The sequence below is a fragment of the Solenopsis invicta genome, chromosome 8, assembly GCF_016802725.1.
Source record: "Solenopsis invicta isolate M01_SB chromosome 8, UNIL_Sinv_3.0, whole genome shotgun sequence".
Lineage (NCBI taxonomy): Eukaryota > Metazoa > Arthropoda > Insecta > Hymenoptera > Formicidae > Solenopsis > Solenopsis invicta.
In genome coordinates, this window is record NC_052671.1 from 5875994 (window position 1) to 5898516 (window position 22523).

The 22523-nt window shown below is 39.4% G+C and overlaps 2 protein-coding genes across 3 annotated transcripts in view; one reads left to right on the forward strand and one right to left on the reverse strand.

Annotated features, from left to right (window-relative positions):
- The window catches only part of LOC105196715 (nuclear migration protein nudC), an 88104-nt gene extending 83557 nt beyond the window's left edge, over positions 1–4547 (forward strand). Inside the window, exons 5-7 of the mRNA XM_011162792.3 lie at positions 1518–1712; positions 2777–2979; positions 3071–4547. Of these exons, the coding sequence (XP_011161094.1) occupies positions 1518–1712; positions 2777–2979; positions 3071–3122 (450 nt within the window). The 3' untranslated portion in view covers positions 3123–4547. The remainder of the gene's footprint in view (positions 1–1517; positions 1713–2776; positions 2980–3070) is intronic.
- On the reverse strand, positions 3905–22218 carry LOC105196673 (coagulation factor VII). 2 transcript variants are annotated; one of them, XM_026135131.2, is made up of 11 exons: positions 19503–22218; positions 18679–18810; positions 18227–18593; positions 6775–6871; positions 6525–6643; positions 6354–6458; positions 6157–6287; positions 5693–6092; positions 5429–5563; positions 5136–5360; positions 3905–5026 (listed from the first exon to the last, which is right to left on the reverse strand). In XM_026135131.2, exons 3-11 carry the CDS (start codon positions 18428–18430, stop codon positions 4733–4735), a joined length of 1710 nt encoding a protein of 569 aa, XP_025990916.1. In that variant the 5' UTR covers positions 18431–18593; positions 18679–18810; positions 19503–22218; the 3' UTR covers positions 3905–4732. The 2 variants fall into 2 exon arrangements, with proteins under 2 accessions (XP_025990916.1, XP_011161055.1); XM_011162753.3 differs by having other exon boundaries at positions 5693–5892; positions 5962–6092; positions 18227–18810; positions 19503–22041.
- Positions 22219–22523: the final 305 nt, after the last annotated feature.

Genomic DNA, 22523 nt, shown 5'->3' on the forward strand with positions numbered 1-22523 from the left:
CAGTCTTTTTTTTCAGTGTACACAGCCGCGAGTTACGCGAAGCTGCGAGCTGTGCATCGCGAAAATTACGTAAACGCGTGAGACCTTACCTTGTTACCTGAGTTACACGAATCGATAAATTTTGAGAGAAGGTTCAAGATAATACAGCAGGATTTGCATGCTTAATAAACTTAAGCATCTTGAATTGTTTACCTGCCACAAATTGAAATTGAAATACAGAGAAGACGTCGGACGCGTGGAAACCACTCTGTCGTGACGGTACATGAATATGTATTAATGAATTTTACTATTCACATTATAATTTACATCAGGACGAAGGTTCAATCAGATGCGCGATACTAGCTGCGATAAGCTAATTAAATGAGAAATTCAAGATCGTAACATATTTGTAATAGTTGGAATATTACGTTGGCGTGTCACGCAGTCTGAGTTTTAATGAATATCATTACTGATTATTATGATTTTCGCTAGCTTGACAGTGACTCAGGTGGTCGCGCAAATGAATGACTCGATAGAACAGCGACCACCATCCCAGATTCGGACGCTTTCACATAAAGCGAACATTCACGTTCGTGATCTGTCTATACTCTTGACCCTTTTGAACTGGCAATGACCCAAAGCCAAGATCTGATCCGCATACGCCTGCGATCAATTAAAGCGAGTACTCTTCGTGGTTAATCAGGTGTATCCCAGGAATGCCAAACCTTTGCCATTTCGCTTCGTGGATCGTTACAATGCACCTTTCATCTTACAGTTCGTGCTCGAAAGATCTGTGAGTGTGCCCCCACGAATCTTCCAAATGTTCAAGGTTTCCTTCTGAGGTCATTGCGATTTTTCGTTTCCGAAATTCGAGCTCGAGGTCACAGATTCGGATCACAATGATCAGTAACGAGATCGTAATCGTAGAAGGACAAAAAACGCGTCCGTGCAGAACACTGGAAACAATTCTCACCCTCCCTCCATCGTTCTCCGTATCCATTCTCTCTTCACTTGGGCGTATCAACTATCCATGGGAGTCTACAGAGTTTTGTAAAATCCAGGCTTCAGAATAAATCACAACTAATTCACATTATATTGAGTGAAGAAGGGGAATGAATTATAATAATAGAAAAAGTATTTATATACACTGAGAGAACAAATTTCTAAATTCTAAATATTTATTCAAATAGTACTTATACAATATTTGTGATACGTAAATATTTACTTTATAAGAATAAGTGATACTTAAATTAAATTAATGGTTCTTGTATTAAATAAATATCTATTTATACAAATATTTAGTAAATATTTTATTAGTACAATTCGAATAAATATTTATTAAAATTTAGTAATTTTTCCATCAGTTTAGGAACATATTATTTTTTGTTAAATAAAGCACTTGTCTTCTTATTGTTTTTATATCACAAATGAGTTTCCGACAAAGTTTCTTTTCATACGAATGTCGTAGGCGCCACATGTGAGTAATACGCGCTTGAGAGAACATACAAATGCAAAAGTTGCGCTCTTTACATTTACAGATTAGAGTGCCGCTAAAGGTAAGTTTTTCGGTGAGACCCAGAGACGTGGTCGTGTCGATCGCAAAGAAACACCTGAGCTGCGGATTGAAAGGCCATCCGCCAATTCTCGTTGGGGACTTTCCGCACGAGGTCAAACTCGAGGAATCTACTTGGGTAATTGAGGACGGAAAACTATTGCTAATTAATCTGGAAAAGGTGAGTGGTGAGCACGTAACAGAGGCGCCCGCGTAAACGCGCTTTTTCGCGACCTCGCCGATCTTCGGCCTTGCCGGAACGATAATTCTGACAGTTCTAACACCATACAGTCGCAGATAGGGATTTAACATTGCGTGACCGATCGTTAATGAATCAGGCAAACCGACATGTCCTTCGATATACGAAATACGGCGTTTAATTAGGCACTTATCCAATTAACTTTTTCGTGTCTGATTATCATATAGATATTTCGTGATTCTGCTTATCTTATTTTTTGTTCCCAATATTATCTCATTAACGGTATATTATAATTAATTTGTCACAAATATTATAATAATGCAAGTATTCTTCTGCTTACGACTACCTTGATTTACGAATTTTCGGATTTGCAATCGGCATGCTGTTGACCGAAAATTAACCAGAAGTAGATTATAAAAAAAACTGATTAAACACTTCAATAATCCAAATTAAATTAATTATTAATTTATATATAATAATTATTAATTTTACTAAAGTACTAAATATTAAGTTATATTTTTTAGGAAAAAAATATTACTGTCTTTAAATCATTTGTTGAAATTAATCTGTGTTTAAGTTGAATATTAATTTTATAATAATATATTAAGAATTATTATTTTTTTTTTTATTTTATTACTTCCTAAGTAGAGGTTTATAATCGTTTCTTAAAATAGCATTTTAAACTATATTGACAATAAATAAAAATGATATACTATTAATGTGAATCTAAAGCACATCGATATTTTCTTATTGAAAAATATTTTTCAAAAATTCTATGTATGGATTTTCAAATTCTTTTATGAATTTGAATACACACCGAATTGAAATACACACAAAAAAGATCACAGAGTGATTTTATGCTAATATAAAAAAATTTTTTTTTATTTTTAATGTGTTAACAATTTTTAAGACATTGAAATTAGGATCTTTTTAATAAATGGTAATATAATTATATACGTATTGATTAATTATTTAATATTATAATAATTGTAATATTAGCCATATTTCTCATAACTGGTGATAGAATTGACATTTGCCGATTGCAGGTGAATAAGATGCAATGGTGGGCACATGTTATAACGAGCGAGCCAGAAATTAGCACGAAGAAAGTGAACCCCGAACCTAGTAAACTCTCTGACCTCGATGGAGAGACAAGAGGTCTCGTGGAAAAGATGATGTACGATCAGAGACAGAAGGAACTAGGACTTCCGACATCCGATGAACAGAAGAAGCAGGACGTCATTAAAAAGTAAAAATATCTCCTGACATTCTTGTTATATTGTACCAACACCAATATCCACGTTTTGAACTGATTAATGAATTTTGTTTAATTTTTCTAGGTTTATGCAACAACATCCCGAAATGGACTTCTCAAAGTGTAAATTCAATTAAAAAAATTTAGTAACATGCTTAATGCTACTCCACTATTAATATGCATATATGTATGTTAATACTGGAATATCATTAAGCGCGTTAATAAATTTTTTTATAATGTAAAAAAATGGCAAAGAAAATGAGAGAATAATTTCAAGAAACTGTTCGATCGAGTTAGCAGAACTCTGTATATAAAGCATTATAGTCTATCACTGTGCTGCCATCTTTACAACAGCATTGACTTTACAACTGTATTCCTCTTCAACATGAGAACATCGCACGTAGAAGACCGCATATTATAACGATAAAAATCAAGATGGTATCTCAATATATATATAATATACATTGATATTATTCAGATACATCTTACTTTTCTACATTCTCTCTCCATGTTCTTATATTGTTGAAGAAGAATACAATTGAAACACAATACTGTTGTGAAGATGACAGCAATGTTAGACTACAACGTTATGTACAGTTCTATTAATTTGAATGTTTCTCAAAATTATTCTTTTATTTTCTTACCACTTTTTTCCATTTTATTTACGTTTCCTTATAAATTCTTTCTATTAAATGATAAGAAAAGCGATAATAGAAAAAAAAATTAGAATTGTATGAAAGAGATGTAACATTGAAAATAGTAGCAGTAGTTCCTCTGATTCCCGTTAAGGATTACGAATTTAAAAAATCCATATATTTATATGTGTGGGATATATGGGTTTGAATTGTAACCTGTTACTCACGAGCTTGTCACTTCTATACGAAGCTGCACAACAACTGTTTTTATTCTTTTCCCGATGTTTTTTTTTCAAATAAAAGATTAATTAAAAGAATAATGTGAATTATTTACAGTGTTATTTTGCATTAGTAAAAATGAGTCTGAAAGAAATATTTGCATATACGATTATAATATACAAGTTTTGGAAAAGAACAAAAATGGTAGCTGAAAAATATTGAGAATTTATCATTTGCTACATGACTAAAAAAATTGTTGTTTTTTTTTCTATTTATCTGCAAAGAAAAGAGAATTCTAATAAAAATTGAATAGACTGAAGAGTTAATGATACTTTTATTTTTTTTTTAATTAATAGGCTAAATCATATTTAAAAATTACAAAATTTTAATTTAAAACATTCAAATTGGAAAATTTTGATTTTTTGTTTTGTTTTGTTTTAATTATGTCGTAGCAAATGAGCAATATCTCTTATGGTAAAGATGACAACAGGAAACCTTTGATAAAAATGTAGGATGAGGATCAGAATCCCAGGACTTCTTGATTACGAATCGGTCGCTTTCGCAATCAATTACACATTACCCTAAGTAAACAGATAAATGAAAAACGATATAAACTCGTATAATTGACCGCAATAATTTCCGCATAAGTTACACTTCATTCCCTGTCTTCTTATATAAAACGATACAATTTTGAAAAAAAAAAAAAAATGTGCGGTATAATAACAGGTTGCAGTATAATTAACTTTATACTTAGCGCTTTTAAATGCGGAGCATTTTTTGTCGTATCGATATACAACTTAAAATTTGTATCCCGATTGCTTGCTATATTTTTCACTTTTAAGCTCGTTTATGCATGAATACTAATTACAGTTATAATACATGCGCCATATTTCCTAGATATGATCGTCCGTTTGTTTCATCACCTTTGTAATCCATCGCACATAATTAGACAGTCTGGCGTATATACCGAATTTACCGCGCTTGCCGCAACCTTCGCCGAAACTAGTGATACCAAAAATTGTCCACGGGTGATCGGGTTTCCGTGGATCTCTGCAGAGCAGAGGTCCTCCGCTGTCACCCGCGCAAGAATCCATTTTGCCACGGCGATAACCCGCACAGAACATATTGTCCGTAATTCTGTAATCTATGTAGACCTCTCGGCAGGTTTCTGGGGACACTATTGGAACCTAAAATCAAATTTTAGCGTTTGTATTGTTTTTCTATTATAAAATATGCATTTGGTTTTGTATGCCTACTATTAAATAATTAAATTCTTTCTATTAAAATCGCATATACTTTAACTTCGTGCAGCACATCTGTTCCGAAATCATCTGTCACGCTGGACTTGCCCCAACCGATAATGGTGCACAATTGGTTCGTAGGTAAGGGCTGCTTTGGCGCAGGCAGACACGCGATTCCCCTCGAAGGAGACGGGGTCAAGGTAACTGGTAAACGAAGTAGAGCCACGTCGTTATCAACGGTATCAGCATCGTACTCCGGGTGGATGGTCACCGAGTCCACCTACGTGACCATAGGATTAATCAGCGCGGCGGCAAATTATCTATTTAGCTCTTGACTGTGACATTTACCCTAAGCTCCAATTCCGTGCCTTCTTTCACCGTTAAATCGTGCTCTCCAATGCGAACGTAGAGGCGTTTTCTAATGCAGTGCGCGGCAGTTAACACCCACCTTGGAGATACCAATGTTCCACCGCAGAAAGCTTCCTAAAAGAAAAAAGCAATCGATTTTAGACAATGTGAAGCCTCTTTTTTCATCGATAATTTGTACAGGCCTTTTTTGTAGACTTCTATTATTTTTTGCTTATAAGAATATAGAACTATCGTCGAACATACCCGAAATCGATTTAGCACGGCCACTTGCCATGGCCAGCTACCAGGTGTAGTTGGACGGCCGCCGATAATTCGCGTAAAGTATGATAATCTGGATCCTTTATGAGTGTTTGCCACTCCACATTTCCAAATGTTCGAATGCTTCTCCGGAGCGAAACTATCCACAGTGTTAGGATTGAGTTCGAACTCGTCCAACACCAAGTCTAAAAAATCGATGAAAGTGATCGCTTGTATTTTTGTATTAATATTCAATCTTGTTGGATTACGCGTACCATCGCCGTCCTCTTCGTGGCTACCACGAATTTTTCGATGGATCCATCTTTGGCAGAAGCTACCTTCGACGTAGCAATAGGCGCTCTCTCGTATCACGTCGCGCCCACAGATGCCTGGCTTTCTGCACCATCTGATCAGAACGAATGAATAATGTATGATGTGTTAGTTACGTGACATACAAATTTTTGTAATACCTGTGACGTTGAGTAGTGCACAATCTCGTGCAAGGCGACCATTTGCTCCATTTTCCATAATGCTTTCCGGAGTGCTCCTTGCTATTTTTGCCTTTTTGTTTTCCATGCCTAGGCTCCGCTTCCTTAGGTACCTGTCGAAAACACGTGCGTGTATTAGCAAATCGAAAATCGATTTATTATCGCGTGTCACGACTTACTTGAACCACGTGAAATCTTTTGTTTCTTCGTCGACGTCCCCGGCGCTGGCGTTGTTTGCATCGCCTTTGGCGAACCTCACGATGATGTTCGCAACCACGTTCCTCCTGAACGATAAACTGTTAATAAAAAATCGTTACGATATCGCATAATTATGTCATTCGCATATTTACCCTAAGTACAGTGGTCCCGCAATCTTTTTTCGATCGGCACCTCCTGACGCGATTTTGCGTGCAATGTCGATCGCACACCGACCACTCGCTCCAGTTTGTAAAGTACGACTTTATCGCTTCTGTATAACAGTATTAATATGTGAGAACATAGATTAGAATTATAATGGTGGTATATAAAGTTGAGAATATTGGAAAAAAAAATACTTTCGATCAGGACGAGGAAATTTATGGAAAGTGCACATACACTTACTGTTCTTTGGCAAATGCTCTACGGTAGACGGCTGATCGGTCGAATGGAGGCAGCTTTCGTTGCCCTTAACTCCAAAGACGAATGCCTTATCCTCATTCTACAAAATTTTTAAATATATTTAACAATATTATAATATCTAGATTTTTTCATTATTAAATCAAAATTCTACTTTTACGTTACAATATTTATTACGAATAGTTATTATGAATTTTGATATTTAAGAAATTCTATGACTATTGTTGAACATATTAATAAGTTGTGACAGATTGTACTTCAAGTTTTGACCTTATCGAATTAATATCTAGTCACTTGACACGTTTTTGTGTCAAGTGGCTAGATAATGCGATATGATAAACACATTGACGACGGCTGCATACTGATACGATTAAAATGCTTTGAAATTATCTGTCCTAGACCGAAAGACTTAATAGATACGACCTGGCCAGCACTCTACTGGTTTTATTATTTAGTATGCTCCAAGGCTGTGTAACGCCCAAGTCGCGACATTAAACTCAATTTGTCCGTAGGTAATGGCATCGCGACGTAATCGCCGTCGGCGCTAATCATGCGTTACACGATGTCACCGTGTCGACAGAGTACGTAGGCATATAAAATTACTGTCATTTTGCCGTCGCGCCTTCTCGAGCTTCTCGAAATCTACGTTCTGAAATTCCCAGTAATAGTTACTGATCGCAATCGCGATGATACGTTATAGTTGATGAATTTAGACGCGCTCAAAATGATATTCGTAACGTCCTTTTAGCAGCCTACCGCCAATGTTGTTCGAAATAACAATGACGCAAAATTTGATTACGTAACCGAGACTGATCACCTCAAAGAATTTTTAATATTGAGTTTGCAATAAGAGAGAAACTTTAAACAGTACTCGTTGGCAAAACATTTTGAAAAAAAATATGTTATTCGCTTGATGTAAATAAAAACATTTATTCATGTTTTCAAATTTATGCTGTAGAAAAATCTACAATAAAAAATGTGTTTAAAAAAATGCATTACTGTAAATGTATTCATAATGAATTGAATATGTGTTTTTATAAAATATAGAGGTATTTTAACATATTTTAATAAGAGACACGCTTTTGGACAGTCATCTTTATAAAGTGGCATACAACCGTGATTAAATATTCATTTTTAACGTGCGAACATTGTCATTATTCAGCATTTAAAGACCGAGACAAGAACAATTTTTGACTATGCCCTTGAAAACGGTCGCAATTTAAAATTAATATCGTCGCGCTGTAAGATTTTTTTGTGAATGCACGAGTTATCAATTGAATTTCTTATTCGGATTGTGCTCGTGCGAACGCTTCTGCGAATGCGATCACGATGAATTTTTAATAATTAGAATCTCGGAACATTTCGAGGATTCCAGAATGATTACCATTTATTGAATTGATTTCATGTATTTCGAGAGGCACTGCCACGAGTTGAATATTATTGAAAGGTTAATAGAATTATATACATGTGTGTTCGAACCGGATTTCTCGACTGTGCCGTGAATATTTAATTAGCTTGAATCAAACATAACAAAACGATATTCTGATACATGTATAGAGACGCTATTGAAACACAAACGTGAACAATATATTGTCCGATAATTGCTCCATAATAACAAAATTGTTTGATAAACAACAGATGACGATGATCCATTAGTAATTGTTTGTTGAAACATGAAACGCTAGATAGAAAAACGTTAAGTGAAAGAAAAGACGATCTCGGAAAGGACAACAAATGAAGTAAGAGAAATTTGTATGCGGCAAGGTTCGCGTGTCCAAACTAGGCTGAGACGTGCGGTACCTTGCATCTCGGTGACGATCCCGCAAAAAGTTTGTGTCGCTAAAAGGGAAGACAATTCCATGGGGTAAAGTTGAAGAGCATGTTACATGTTGCCAATACGACTTCCACCGTTTGAAAAATTGTTTACAAAATGTACGCGAGAATAGTACAAATTATTAAGGAATCTTCACTCTGCGTCCACAAAAAAAAAACAAATTTTGTCAATTTATATGAAACTTAATTAGTTAATCAAACCTTTCAATTTTTTGAAAATTTTTTTTTGACATCTATTTCATGTTAAACGATTAGTAACGGGCAATTTTTATTTTTTATTTGAGATAATTTAATATTTTCATCCGTTTATATTCTTTGTTTAGTCCATATTCATATTTTTATATCTATTCCACGAAAAAAAAATTGATTTATATCTGTGTACTGTAATTTAATACAACAGAATCTAACATATTACAAAATACGTTATTACACGAGATTAATGATAAAAATGAAAGAGGAAATCAGAGGATGAAAAAAATTAGCAAATTTGAATTATGCAATTTAAAAATAACAGCGCATTATAACGGATAAAATTCAAGATCATTGTTCGATTCAATCTCGATCGTAAATCCATGTGAAAAAAAACCTTTAAGCCGTTTTGGATGGTAGACGAAGAAAGGTTCGGAAGCCGTTTCCCGAGCTAGCGCCTAAGCTATACCTTAGATGGTATCGTGGCCGGTCTGCCCACCGTGTCCGCGCATATTTTAATATTACGAGATCGACGCATGGGTGCCACGACATGTGCTTTCATCTCGCACATTATACTTCCTACAGTTTCTTGAGCTAAATTGTCTCCGATAAACATTTATTTCGCTAACATCAATTTGCTTCTATATCTTTCAATCTGTAATCTTGTCCATTCGTAATTATTATTAAAAAAAAATTAATAATTATAACGTGAAAATTTATAGCTTATCTTAGTAATACTAATTTTTTAAACATGCTAATCTGTGAATTTCGTAAATTTTGTACGAATAGTTGCCCGCACGAAGACAAGGGATCTAAAAAGAGCGATATTCGTTTCACGAATTAACACCTCCCTAGATGGTAACGTCGTTGCTCAATGTCCGAAAATGGTTTGCGACTTCTTCAGCGAAGAAGGGTTGCTACAAATTCAATGTGGGATCTCGTGGCCCCGGTTGTTGTCTCGCCGCGCTGTCAACGGAATGCTCGCTATGGCGAGTTCGTGATCTGATTTATGGTACACGCACAATCGGAAAGCCATTCTTGTTGTATTTGTTGATCTTTAAGAAGATGATCTCTAAGATTTTATTAATAATTTCATTCGACTTTATCTTAAAGAATAGAATGGGAAATTGACTAAAAAGACTAATAAATTAATAAAGTTATATTGTAAACGCGAATGCTTCTATATAGCAAGTAAATTAATATTTATTAAACAAATAAATTATATTAAAATTGATGTAATCATCGTGTAATTTGAGTGGTGTATCTGACCACATGATGTATTCGTTCATTTGTTCCCAAGAGAAATTACGCTTACAACTTTGGCGCAGCCGCCGGGACATTTGTTTCGGGTTCGCCGCCTTATAGAGAGGCATAACCGCAAGAGTATGCTCGCACGTATAATCAGAATGATCATTACGACATTGTCGCGATGGTTGCATGAATAATGTTAGACTCGTAACGCGGGACCGCAACTCGCAACGCGCATCAAATTCGCGTTTATTCCGTCCTGCCAACAATCGATTAAAGCAATAGGCAGCATCGTAAAGTACAATAATACCGTGCCGTTTGAATCGGCAGTTGTTAAGAGCAGTCTGTGCCCCTCGAAACGCAGCCCGTTCCACAACGCGTCGCTCGTCACCGAGCGTAACAACGCTGTGTCATTTCTCTTTTTGCGCCGCCTCTTTATATAAGGGTTCGATATCCTTTCGCGTTGAAGTTTACGAGAGCTCGTAAATGCTGCTCCATTTTAATTAGATTTTTAATAGCTGCAATAAACGCACGTGGCCCGACCTGAAAAATCGCCGTCATCTATTCCGCGAATGACATTGTCCATGACGAAAACGATTTCCTCGTAGAACCTTCAGAACCGCGAATCGTTTCGCTTCCCAGCTCTCGCAATCCGACTGAGCCACTCACCGCAGTTTGATCTTTATCTTCTCTTCTGATCCATTTGCGGTAATATTATGCGTCTAATATGTCACAGGTTACATAATTTCTCAGTTGCCTTTCCAGCGTGAGTGAGAGTGCGCAGAATTTATTACTAGCCGCAGTAACGACTTCACTTCTTTATTATGCCTCTCCTCTAAACTTTCAGAGTTTAGAAGAAAAACGTAATAAAGTTAATGTTTGTTGCAATCTCTCAGTGCCGCGGTAAGAACGTGTCATTTGATTTACAGTGTTCGTTTCGTTTAATGCACGGCTTAACGCAACAAAATTATTTTTGTATCACAACTCTGCGAAATATTCTAAGATATCTCTGTCAAGTCGACACTGATAAAGTTCAAGCAGAATGTTACCGCGAGCAATATTCGAATTAAGAGTTATTGTCGTAATTAAATACCAATATTCATTCGGAGGATTACATCTTGATAAAATTATTTACGATCGCGTAAATATCACAGCGTTTATTCTCCATTCGCTAATCACGTGTGTATGCGGGGTTAATTTATAAGTAACATATCAATTCGCGTCGTCGTGTCGAAAGCTTGTCTCAGTGCTCTTCTCTTTATACTTTATTTGCTTCCCTCAATCACTTTAAGCTCCTATAAGTGTTCTTAATGATGCAATTCTCTTGAGACCGGATCTGATTATTTCGATACGCATCGTAACTGCATTGTATCTCGCATACAACGGAAGTGCGTTACGTAAGATTAATAAATTACGAGCTAAATTAATTCCATAGGTTAATGTCGTCCAATTTTCTACGAGTATAAATAGAAATTTACGAGAGCGATAAGAAATGTCGGAAGACGCGCACACGATTCCTCCAAATAGGAGCTCCAAGTTAATTTACAGCGGCGTCTCAAATGGAAATTTAGGCTGTAAAACTGATCATTATGATCGTTTGAGAGACGTAACAAAGGGATTCACCTGCAGCGCTTTTAACCATCTCCAACTGTTTCTTCTTCTACCTGCTGTTCTTTATTTCCCTTCGTTCGTTCTTTCACACATTCGCGTTTGCATTTATGGGCACGGTTATTTCCGGATCAGCGTCTCCGACACTGTACGCCACCGCTTTATATTATTAGGACTGTGTAATTTCTCATTGTTCCTCTCCACTGGCATTCGCTCGCATGAAAGGTTCTACGCGAGATACATCAGCACCCGCGGCTAATTTTACGAGAATTCTATTGATACGCTTCTATGCGGAACTATCATAATAGCCGCTCGTCGCTTCCTCATCCTATCTTCGTTTTATTAGACACGATAAAATTGAAACGTGCTTTCATCTTGATTTTTTTCCTCTCAAGTATGCAAATACACGAATAGAACAATTTTACTGCAGCATCTAAAAATTTAGGTAGATGTAGATCAGAAAATAATTTTATGTCGAGTCATCAAAATAATTCTGTAGAACGTCCAATCGTGCTAATGTTGCTGGAAATAGTTTTCATTTTTCTACCAACCAAGTTAAACATTCGATACAATTTTTTAAATGGTTCCACGTAATTACTTTCAAATCTGTATTTCAGCAAAATTATTCTTTCCGAGTATAGTTGTTAAATTAATAATTTTATTCATTAACATCTGACATGTAAAAAAATATGTCAGACCATTTAATGAGTGTATGATAAATATATCTTAGTAAATTTTTGTGTTTTTTGTAAGGCTAATTTGAATGTTAGCGGGTTGTGTAAAAATAACTTTAACGCGAATTCTTTCACGACGATGAAATTTTGGTCCCGCTGTCTCAAATAGGATGACCCACGTTTACCGGAAACGGTACATTCATTTCAGCAGACAACCTACATAGGCATCGGTTAATACGCGATATTAATGAAGGCAGGTCTTTGTGCGTAGACGAGTTATACCGGAATAACTTGTTTCGAGACATTCCCACTCTATGTACGACGATTGCTAAATCTAAAGTAAAGGCACAATGTCACGTGCAGCAGTGCACCAATCGTGCTAACCGGTTATCATAATTTTACGCGCTTGTCTCGTAGATTTAGAGATGCCATTTATGAGCGTAATTCATAAATGTTATTATCCGTTAACAAGATAATTGGGGGCGTGTAAAATTCCGACTTTTTTCTCTACTGCGGAGTACAACTTGATGTAGATATCACATGAAGCATGATCTATTGCTTGAAGTGCACGGATTAGATTGTGACACGATAAAAATTTCGAAATATCTCATTCTTTAAACGTCATTCTTTTACACAGACACGTAAATGCCATTAAGCAAATATTTCATTCAAACGTACGTTACGCGACAAAGCGTAAAGTGCTTAAGCAAATCATGCGTCTCTCATCGATGAATCAAACGTGAAACAGTAATTCGTGTCATGAGCCGTGGTGTGTATCGGATTCTTCGGTGATCGAGGCCTCGACAATCACGCATTGAACTCGCGGCCGATCGCTGAATTTTAATCGTTCGTTCCGCCGCGACCGCTTTCCTCACGTACATCGACGACGAGACAATGGAATCGCCGGTCTTGGCACAGACGACGTGAAACGTCTCGGCAAAGAAACCACCAGGAAGGAGATGAGGAACGACAGGCGGACCGGACGGGGGTGGATGGAACGGAGGAGAGACAGGCCCTAACGGACACCGAGAATCTTACGAAAGAAAGAAAGAGAGATAAACGAACGCATCTCGGAGGCGGTTGCAAGTCTGAGGACGCTGCTGAAGGGAACCGTACGCGACATTCTCTCTCTCTCATCCTTCTTTACGTTCTCTTCGTCCTCTCCCGAGACCCGACCCCCTTGCACCTCTCTCCCTCTTTCCCGTCAATCCCGCGTGGTACCACGTTTCTTTCCACGATGACGGCAACTTTTTATCAGCCGCGAGACTCACATACTTCCTGCCCGACAACGGGCTGAAATTCCACGCGGTAGTCGTCACGATACACAGTAAGAAGCTAATCGAGCTGGATCCGCCAGAAGGAGTTGCCGAGTGATCCGGAGGGTCCCGCAGGAGAGGGAGAGGATTCTCCACGGGGTGCCAACGAGACGTTCCAGTCTTTCCCGGCTGTTCTTGCGCCGGTGAAAAGCACGCGGTATCCGTACGTTTTTTGCGTAACTTAATGAAGCGAAAGAAGGGCCGGCGATTCTCCATTAGGCGATTTAATTCGCGGCGCATGGATTTTGCTCTTTTTCTTTGCTTCTTTCTTTCTTTTTTTTTTTTTTTTTAACGAACACACGTCTCTTGGGATACGGTATTCGAGATATTCGAGATGCTGTCGAAAAATAGCAATTCATTGCCGAACGCGATAAATTTAGCGCGAGTAGGCTGATGCGAGTCGGCTCTGCAATCTTATAAAATTATATATGTAATTATATTTTAATATAAAAAAGCAATGTAATAAAGACCTTTGCTTATGAAATACATACTTTCGTGCTGATATATAATAGTCAATACAATATAAATTTTGTCGAACTATCCATCGATTTAAATAATAAAAGAATATTTTCTCTCAGGACTAAACGCAAAAAAAGTATTTAGTACTGACATTAGTAATATTTTACGCACGATTACGAGTTAACGTTTTCTCGGCGAAACGATTGACGATCCTTCAATGGAGGCGGAGAAATCATTTGGACGAGCTTCCGTTGCCGCGTGTTCGCGTCAGAGTTCGCGGTGATGTCCGGCGAAGGAACATTGCTTCTTCGGGAAAGTGGAAACAGCTGCTGGAATGTTCCGACAGGGCCTTTCGGCGTTATGATAATAGGGTACTACACGAGCATCTCCGAGGATAACGCGACAGGAAGTTTCACTGCGGGATGTCCGTGGTACATGCAACAGGGCCGAGGTCAACCGTCGACGAGTGATACCTACGCGGTTAGAAAGTCAGATGTTCAGCGATTGATGCAACGTCTCCTTCGCGAACGTCCGACTACACTCACTTTAATGCCGAGAAGCGGCTGTTAATTGGAAAATCGACGTTGCGGTTGATTCAACTCTTCGGGATGCGAGAGGTGCTTCTTCAACTTTAGAGCTTACTCGGTAGAACGCAAGGAGCTCTTCATGGGGTGCCAAGGAGTTGTACAGGAAAAGTTGTTTTGCTCTTCTGCCGTATAGAAAGGCGGAATTATTGCGCAGGAGTGATTACGCTGTCAGTGTATTGATACGAGTCGCTTCTCTGGCGTGACAAAACTCGATAAGACATTTAAGCGAAGTTGCATAATGTATGCGCCGATGATGATCAACATTAAAAAAAGAAATGCATACTTTCGTAAATATGAGGAATGAATATTATAATTTAGTAATTGGGTGACATTACATTTACACTTATCTAGAGAGAAACTATACGTCAAGATACTTAACGACATCTCAAGAGAGCGTCCTACCTATTGGCAGTATTTACATGACGGGGCATGTTAATAAACGAGCTGAAAGGACGATGCAGTTAAGTTTCCTCGAGACTTCCTATACCCTAGCTCGCAAACGTCAGTTCTAATCGACATAGCAATAAACAGACCTTCGCTCGGTAAAATGGATGCGGAGAGACCGCTGTAAAAACACACGCTCGCGTTCCAAATACCAGGCGATCGCGATATCGCCGCATTGCCGGATAAACTAGAGAAACAAATATCCGCCGTTCGATTATTTTCAACAAATTCGAATTTACGGTTGACAAGTTACATCGAGGATGAAACAGCGTCGCACTTCCAACGTCTACAGAATATCTGGCGAATGTCTGTTTTGACGCCGATTGTACCGTAAATTGGCTTATTAGTTGGACGTATCGGATAAGAGGACTCAGATACATTCTTATCCGTTTCTCTATCTGTCGTCCACAGATACGTATGAATGCATCGAATCTTCCTACTCGTTCTCTCTTTCCTTCCGCCTATATAGCCAAAGGATACGGGCAATCGGATATCGATAGTGCTAGCTGGCGGATCATTTGGCACGACTGACCAAACGATCGTGCCTGGCGCGATAACCCCGACGTGTGATTTCGCGAATGCCCGATTACGACGTGATATCATCCACGCACGGCAACGTCATATACATATATATATACGTGCATCGAAAGAGCCGAAGTATGGCATTCGTCCGGCCAAATATAACCCACGTTTCGCTACAACTGACGAGGATCTTATCTCTGAAGATTGGCACTCTCTCTTTCGCGCGTGCACCGCTAAATTTCGATACAAAGTCACCGGATACAACGCCCGAGACGATCGCTGAACAGTGTTGCGCGACGCGAAACTTTTCCGACGCCGAGACGTACTTCGACGATCGGCCTTGTCGATCGTGTCTACATAATTAGAAGGAAGAAAAAAAAGAAGAATACTTAAACTTTACGCAAGAAACACGTTGCGTGTTCTATATTATGTAAGCTAAGTTAATAATTGCCATTTGACGTTAAAAGTTTAACACTTCCGCGTTCTCTTTGGAGGATGGATACATTGTGTCTAACTAACGTTCATCTTTCGCAGAGTTCACATAATTTTCAGCGCGTCCGCTTTAGCCTCGCTCGTAACGGAACCTCGTGTTTTGCGAAATATAAATACCTCGTTGGTTCCCGCACCTGGACGTGGACCTCTTTTCAAATCGTGGCAGTTACAATAAAATGAGGATTTCGAGCAATGTTATTACCGGCCGACTAGCGATAGAACTAGTTTACGTGTCGGCATATTAACCTCGAAAACTGTAAATGATTATTGCAGCCTAAGAATGGTCACGAAACGAAATTACAGTAATTATCCCGACGTGCTTAACTAAAACGAGGTTTCTCCGCTTTGGTCAGTAATTGCGCTAGTATTGCTAGGTTTCTGCCGACACGATGCTTTATCGATTCCTTTAGGCCTCTTGAACCTTTCCATCTTCCCTAATATTCCTACTAATTACCAATTTACTTTTGATAAATTAGACTACATTAATCCGGATCAGTTCAAACTGAATTTAGTACGAGAATATTCTCTTTGTGCCAAGTAGGCACTTAATTTTAATCTTCATGCAAAATCCCATCCAGAGCATTTCGATTTTGATTTCGTTGAATGAATTTATAAGTATTTGTCTACGCGCATTCAAAGTTTTTAGTTTATTAATTAAGATGTAAGTGAATAAATATAGCGGACACATAAAATTGTAGCGTGCGGCCTGTGTGAACGTAAGCGGGAACTCGAGATTGAGTATAATTTTTCACAAATTTATATTATTCAGGTCAATATCAATTTATTCTACATCAAATTTGAAGCGCGAGATTACACGCGCTTTCTGAAATTACGGTGTGTATTAACTGCCGGCTAGATATTACCAGATACGATTCGGCAAACCAATTAAGTAAACTCGTACACGATGAATATCCAAAATTACAGTGCATTAGCTTGGTACAAGGTACGCGTAATACCCCGTTTTTCCCAACTAAACGATTTTACGATCAATAATCGATCGGTCAGGAAAGTCTTTGCTTCCCGTAATATGATGCGGGGTCGATACTTCTGCGTCTACAGAGGCTAAACGCATCGTAATCGTGAGAACTATTGCCCATTATGCTTCAGTTAGTAGTTAGCGGAATTCTTTTCAGTTGACAATGTAATTCCACGCGGCTTCTAACTTTCGCAAAAAATACGTATTCAAATAATTGATCTGATGCATTCAAAAAATGTGTTTTGCTGATGTAAGTAGATTTCTAGGTGTCACACAACAAGAATTTATCTTTGGCTATTTTTTTGTATCTGTTAAAATATTGTTTGCCACGTATAAAACTTATAACAAAATTTATAGTAATTTAGCAATATCTAGAAAATTTCTAATTTATTATTTTGTAACAAGTGTAATTGATCTTCACATGAATATATGTCATAGAAAAATTTTCTAAATAAACAGTTCAGATATAATTAAATTCTGTCTCTATTATTTAGATTGGTTATGTATCAAACATTTACGATATCACAATATTTATTAATCATTTTTCCACTTTAGTTTTGCAGCCAAAAAGCTATACTTGCAAAACTGTTTTTTGAGTATATAATAATCGATTTCAAATTTGTCAAGAATTGACGGAGCAACTGCGTTACAGCTTGTATATATTTTATGATTTTGCTATCAACCTATAATGATATTTTACAGATAATGATCTTCTTGTAGATAAAAATAATGTTTTAATCTAAAATTTTTTCATTGTGCTCAACTTAAATATCATTTTGATATGATTCTCGATATTATTGATGATAAAATACAAGAGATACAGAAAGATAAAGTAGCATGCTGGTGGCATTAATAATAACATTGCAATTACATTTGTTTCAATTACAATTATTTTTCAATGTTATATATTAAATACGATTTAAAAGAATAATATAAAAACTCCCGCGATTTATACAACTTTGTATTTTATTCTTGTTGCAATAGATGAATGATAATTCGCAATGAAAACAGTGTCAGAAATCTGAAGAATTACAACTTTGCAATCGCAATATTTTTTATTGATGCCGTCGATGTGTACGAGACACTTACCGAACAGTTGGCAGCGACCACGTAACCGAGGGTGAGCAAGACGACGAAAACTCGAAAGATCGTGGCGGCGTCGCCGGCGATCATGCCCGGAAGTGGATCGGTGGATCGCAGCCAGCAGGGCGACGAGCGCAGACGGTTCGACGGCGACGGGGACGCATTCGTCGGCGGCGAGGCAGACCGGTGGTGCTTCTGTCGCGGACGCATCGCGTCATGATCGCGACGTGCTGCCGCTCGCTCCCTGCAAACGTGGGCCCGACGTGGCTCGCTCGGTCTCTCGACGGCTGTTCCACGCGTATCTACCTACCCACCCTGGCGACGGAGGACGAGGGAGCCAACGTGCGTGTGCCGCGCGCTCGCGTACGTGGCCCTACGAACCGCACCGCCACACGCGGATCTATAAATACGGGCGCGACTCCACGCGAAGAATTTCAAACAACCGCGCTGTGAAATACCGTCGGTGAGACCGGGGGAGACTCTCCGTGGCTCGATTCTCCGATGCTCGAGCACCACCGTCGTCTAATCCGTCTGTCGCGAGAAACGACGGGCTCTTGGCCTTGACACTGCGCCCCAAGTCCGAACTCGATCTGAAACCCAATGCAGATAGATCTTAGGTTACACGAATTAGCAGCGTAAGAACGTTAGAATTATTTTGTACGGAGAAAGTTGGGTTACTTTCTCAGAAGTTATGCAGAAGTACCCAAGGATTGCATCCGTTAAGGCAATTTCTCAAACGAATCGCATTAATATTATTTGAAAAGTTACTTCTGGTACGGCAATGAAAAGTTTGTGACATGCGTTTAATCATATAAAGTGGAACTTCAGTGATGATTCCAATAACGATATCCCGCGTATTTTACACGTGCCGCGAAGATTCCTATTATAGCGCAGTATGATTTATATCTCCTCCAGCCGGTCTTCAAGTCAGACGAGCGCGATGTAAAAAAATACACATTTCATGCATTTTAACTAGTTTGTATCCAACGAAACCGTTTGACGTTTCATTCTCGCGCGTAAATCGTTACAAGATCAAAAGATCGTACTTGACGTCTCTACCCCCTTGGAGAACGCGAGAACTTGGCTTGCTTATATACCTCGGTTCCCTAAATAACGTGCACCAACGGGGGAAATCTTACCCCGGTGCTTCAACACGCCCGAAAGAATAAATAGCTCGAAGTTGTAAAAAAGTTCATTGATGCATCAAGGTCGAGCAAACGACGTAGACGACGCGGAGACGCCAGTAGCCTTTGCCTTGGCGTTTCAATTCACATGACTATACCTGCTATTTTTGACGTTATCTTCGACGAGTGTGTACAGCAATAGCAGACGACGGTGGACGACGCGACGTCGCGACGACGAGTAGCGGTGGTAGACGGAGACGCAGCCCACCGTAGATCACGCGTGAAGACGCGGCGCGATCGCGTTCCCCGTGAATGTCCGGTCTGTCGGCGGGCTCGTTGCGGTAACGACGATCGTGCCGGATAGTCGTTTACCGCGAATCGCCGTCCGCGAGATTAAAGGCGAGCCCTGTCTCATGGAGATATCACTCTCCTCTCCAGCCGGTAAAATTGTCCAGCGTGGAATATACGACGACGTGGCGGGGCTGCTGCGGGCGCACACCGCCGGCCAACCGCGGAACCGGCTGATATTTTTAGTTCTCCCGACTTCCAACCGACTGTCTGTCTTCACCTTTGAGAGCTACCTAGTCGCTCTCAGCTCGCGGTGATATCTTTGTTCTTCCTCGAAGCACTCTCCCGCGTACATACGCCGTCGGCATTGGTGGCGAATCATACCGCGTCTCGGCAAGCTTGATCGATGAACTCGCGATGAGATATTTCGGTCCTCCTTTGAGTCGGCGTTCGATTACGCGATTGTATTCTTCGCGAGCTACTGGATCTTGGATTCGTTGAACACGTATGAGCATCCTGTATCCATTAGTATCTCGTGCTATTTGTTTCTCGACGAGATGAAAGAACATTTAATATGTTAGGTGCATTGCGTGTGTAGTCTCGGCATCTTGACACAGATAAATTGGTAGAGCTGCTTTTTAGTTACTCTTCAGCTTTTTCTTTCCCGAGTTCTTCGTCAATTATCCTATCCCGCGTACGTCATCAACAAGCCGGTATCTCTCTTAGTCCATTAGCAGCTGGATTCTCTGCAGCTAGCTTTCTCATCGATCGATTTTTCGATAATGAAGACGAATGTATATATATGTGTGTGTGCGTGTATGAGTATGACTCGGGAAATGCAATCGTCTTTCTACACCGGTAACCCCGCTCAAAGACGTTCATCTGTCATCGGACGTACGCGCAGTAGAACAGCTCGATCGCGCGATTCATCGGCACGAAATGACACTGTCCGATGTGTCGCTCGTGCGGGAGCCACTCGAGCGAGCACACGCACGTGGCTCCAGGCCGACTGACGAGATACACGCGCGCGAGAGGAAGTATCATCGGAGGCTGCTGAGAGGAGTGGCTGCCAAGCCAGGCGGAAGTGGAGGGTGTTTCTGCGGCGGGTGGGATGTGGGATGACTACGGGTATCGTCGGCAGATGAGACCTCTACCTCGTAGTAGAACACGCGTTTACGGTTGACCACGCGTAATGTCCGCGCGAAGACGGATTTGTATCGACGCGACGTTTGTTTATCGCCGTTCGGCAAACGATAGGAGAGTTCGCGGAGAGCTCCCGCCGCCGCCGGTCGACAATCGCCGACCGGCCGGACTGGTCTCGCGCCGCGATAATATCAGCTCTTTTCCGACATTAATTTCAAAATAGATTAGCCGGTTAATAGCGTGGTACTAAAATGCTCTTACGCCTGCATCCCGGTTGTTAGGTTCTTGCGCGCCGATGGAGATGCCTGGCAATTTCTTGTTCAATTAAGACGTTAGAGTACATACGACGTATATGCGTTACAGATGGAATGAATTTTTATGAGAAAATTGTGCGATGTTTGATTTTAATGTAAGTGCTTACGCCTCCGTATGACGTGATCTTTAGTGCTTTACCGCTGAACGCGCGCACACACATGTAGGTCATGGACGTGTTTTGCGCGACACTAAAAGATATGTGAAAAATCCTAGAGACTTGTCGTGACGCTAACTACATTTGACAATTCTAATAATGTCCAATATTAATTGCCATGTCAATCAAACTATCTAGCGATATTCTTCAATTCTTCATTTCTTCGGTTTTTTTTTTTTTTTAAGGAATATCGAGACATCGCATATTAAGCAGCCGCTTGTATAATATTTTTTTTAGAGAATTGAAAACTAAATATAGCTTTTAGACGATTAATAATATTGTGCAAATAATACTGAGCATGTAGGAACTCTTTAGAGATTATTGCTACGCGTATCATTAACCTACGGTCAGTTCGGGTGGACCACACCTTCGTAATTCTAAACTTATTCATTCAACTTCGAAAAGGGGGAAGCAGAGACCGACCACGGTCAGTTGAAGGATTCGGTTAATGACACACGTCGCAGTTGCCTACCAAAGTATCCCTGTGGTCTGAGCCACGCCCCGCTCTCGCAAGAAGATTACACGAAATTGGCTGTTTTTGAGGAAAAAATAAGCAAGAAGCATGCCCGCTCTTCAGGCCGGTGATTTCGTTCCCGAAACGAGGACCTCTTTTCGACCTAAGCGAGACTGACTCACGTAAACGATACGCTCGCGCTCGCAAGAGCAGGTCGGAGGCGTTCCGCTCGTTTGAGGAAACTGTTACATTGATCAAAATTGCTCGCGTCCATCTCGCGCCGTATATAACGATTACGCGTCGACGTCACGACGTGCAATAACGAAGATTAACTGCGTTCCGCAGTGCGCGGAACGCGATTAAAGTACGCGTCTCATTATCGCCGCCGGTATCGCGGTGAGCATCAGTTTCGCGACAATGATCTGTCTATTCGATAATGTCGCCTTGAGGGAACCAATTTTCGAATTACGTATGCATGATAATATTGATTGACGTCTAATCATGAGTAGAAACAAATTTTTGATGACAATAACCTGATTCATCGTAATTATATTGCAGTTTGTCGTTCTTCGTATTTTAAAATTATTCTTTAATTTCATCGATCGAGGGAAGGGGGAGAGATATATTATTTAAATGGACAAAGATATTAAAATATTTCCAAGTTAATTCGTTAATAAAAGTAAAAGCAGAGATGGAATATTCCGTTATAAGTGGATTATCAGTTAAAAAATACGTTGACATATTTAAAGTCTACTCTCTGATCTCTTTAAAAAAAAATGTTGGTTGCTTTCTTTCATTTTTCGGGTATTTGTGATGCTATTTATC

What these genes read in the sequence shown, in the direction of transcription:
- LOC105196673 (XM_026135131.2), bottom strand. Translation starts at nt 18,430, where the DNA reads ATGCGTCCGCGACAGAAGCACCACCGGTCTGCCTCGCCGCCGACGAAT. An exon ending in GCGGGACCACTGTACTTAGG is followed by an intron (nt 6,459 to 6,524) that starts GTAAATATGCGA and finishes TTTATCGTTCAG; the next exon opens with GAGGAACGTGGTTGCGAACA. An exon ending in ATGTGCTGCACGAAGTTAAA is followed by an intron (nt 5,027 to 5,135) that starts GTATATGCGATT and finishes ATTTGATTTTAG; the next exon opens with GTTCCAATAGTGTCCCCAGA.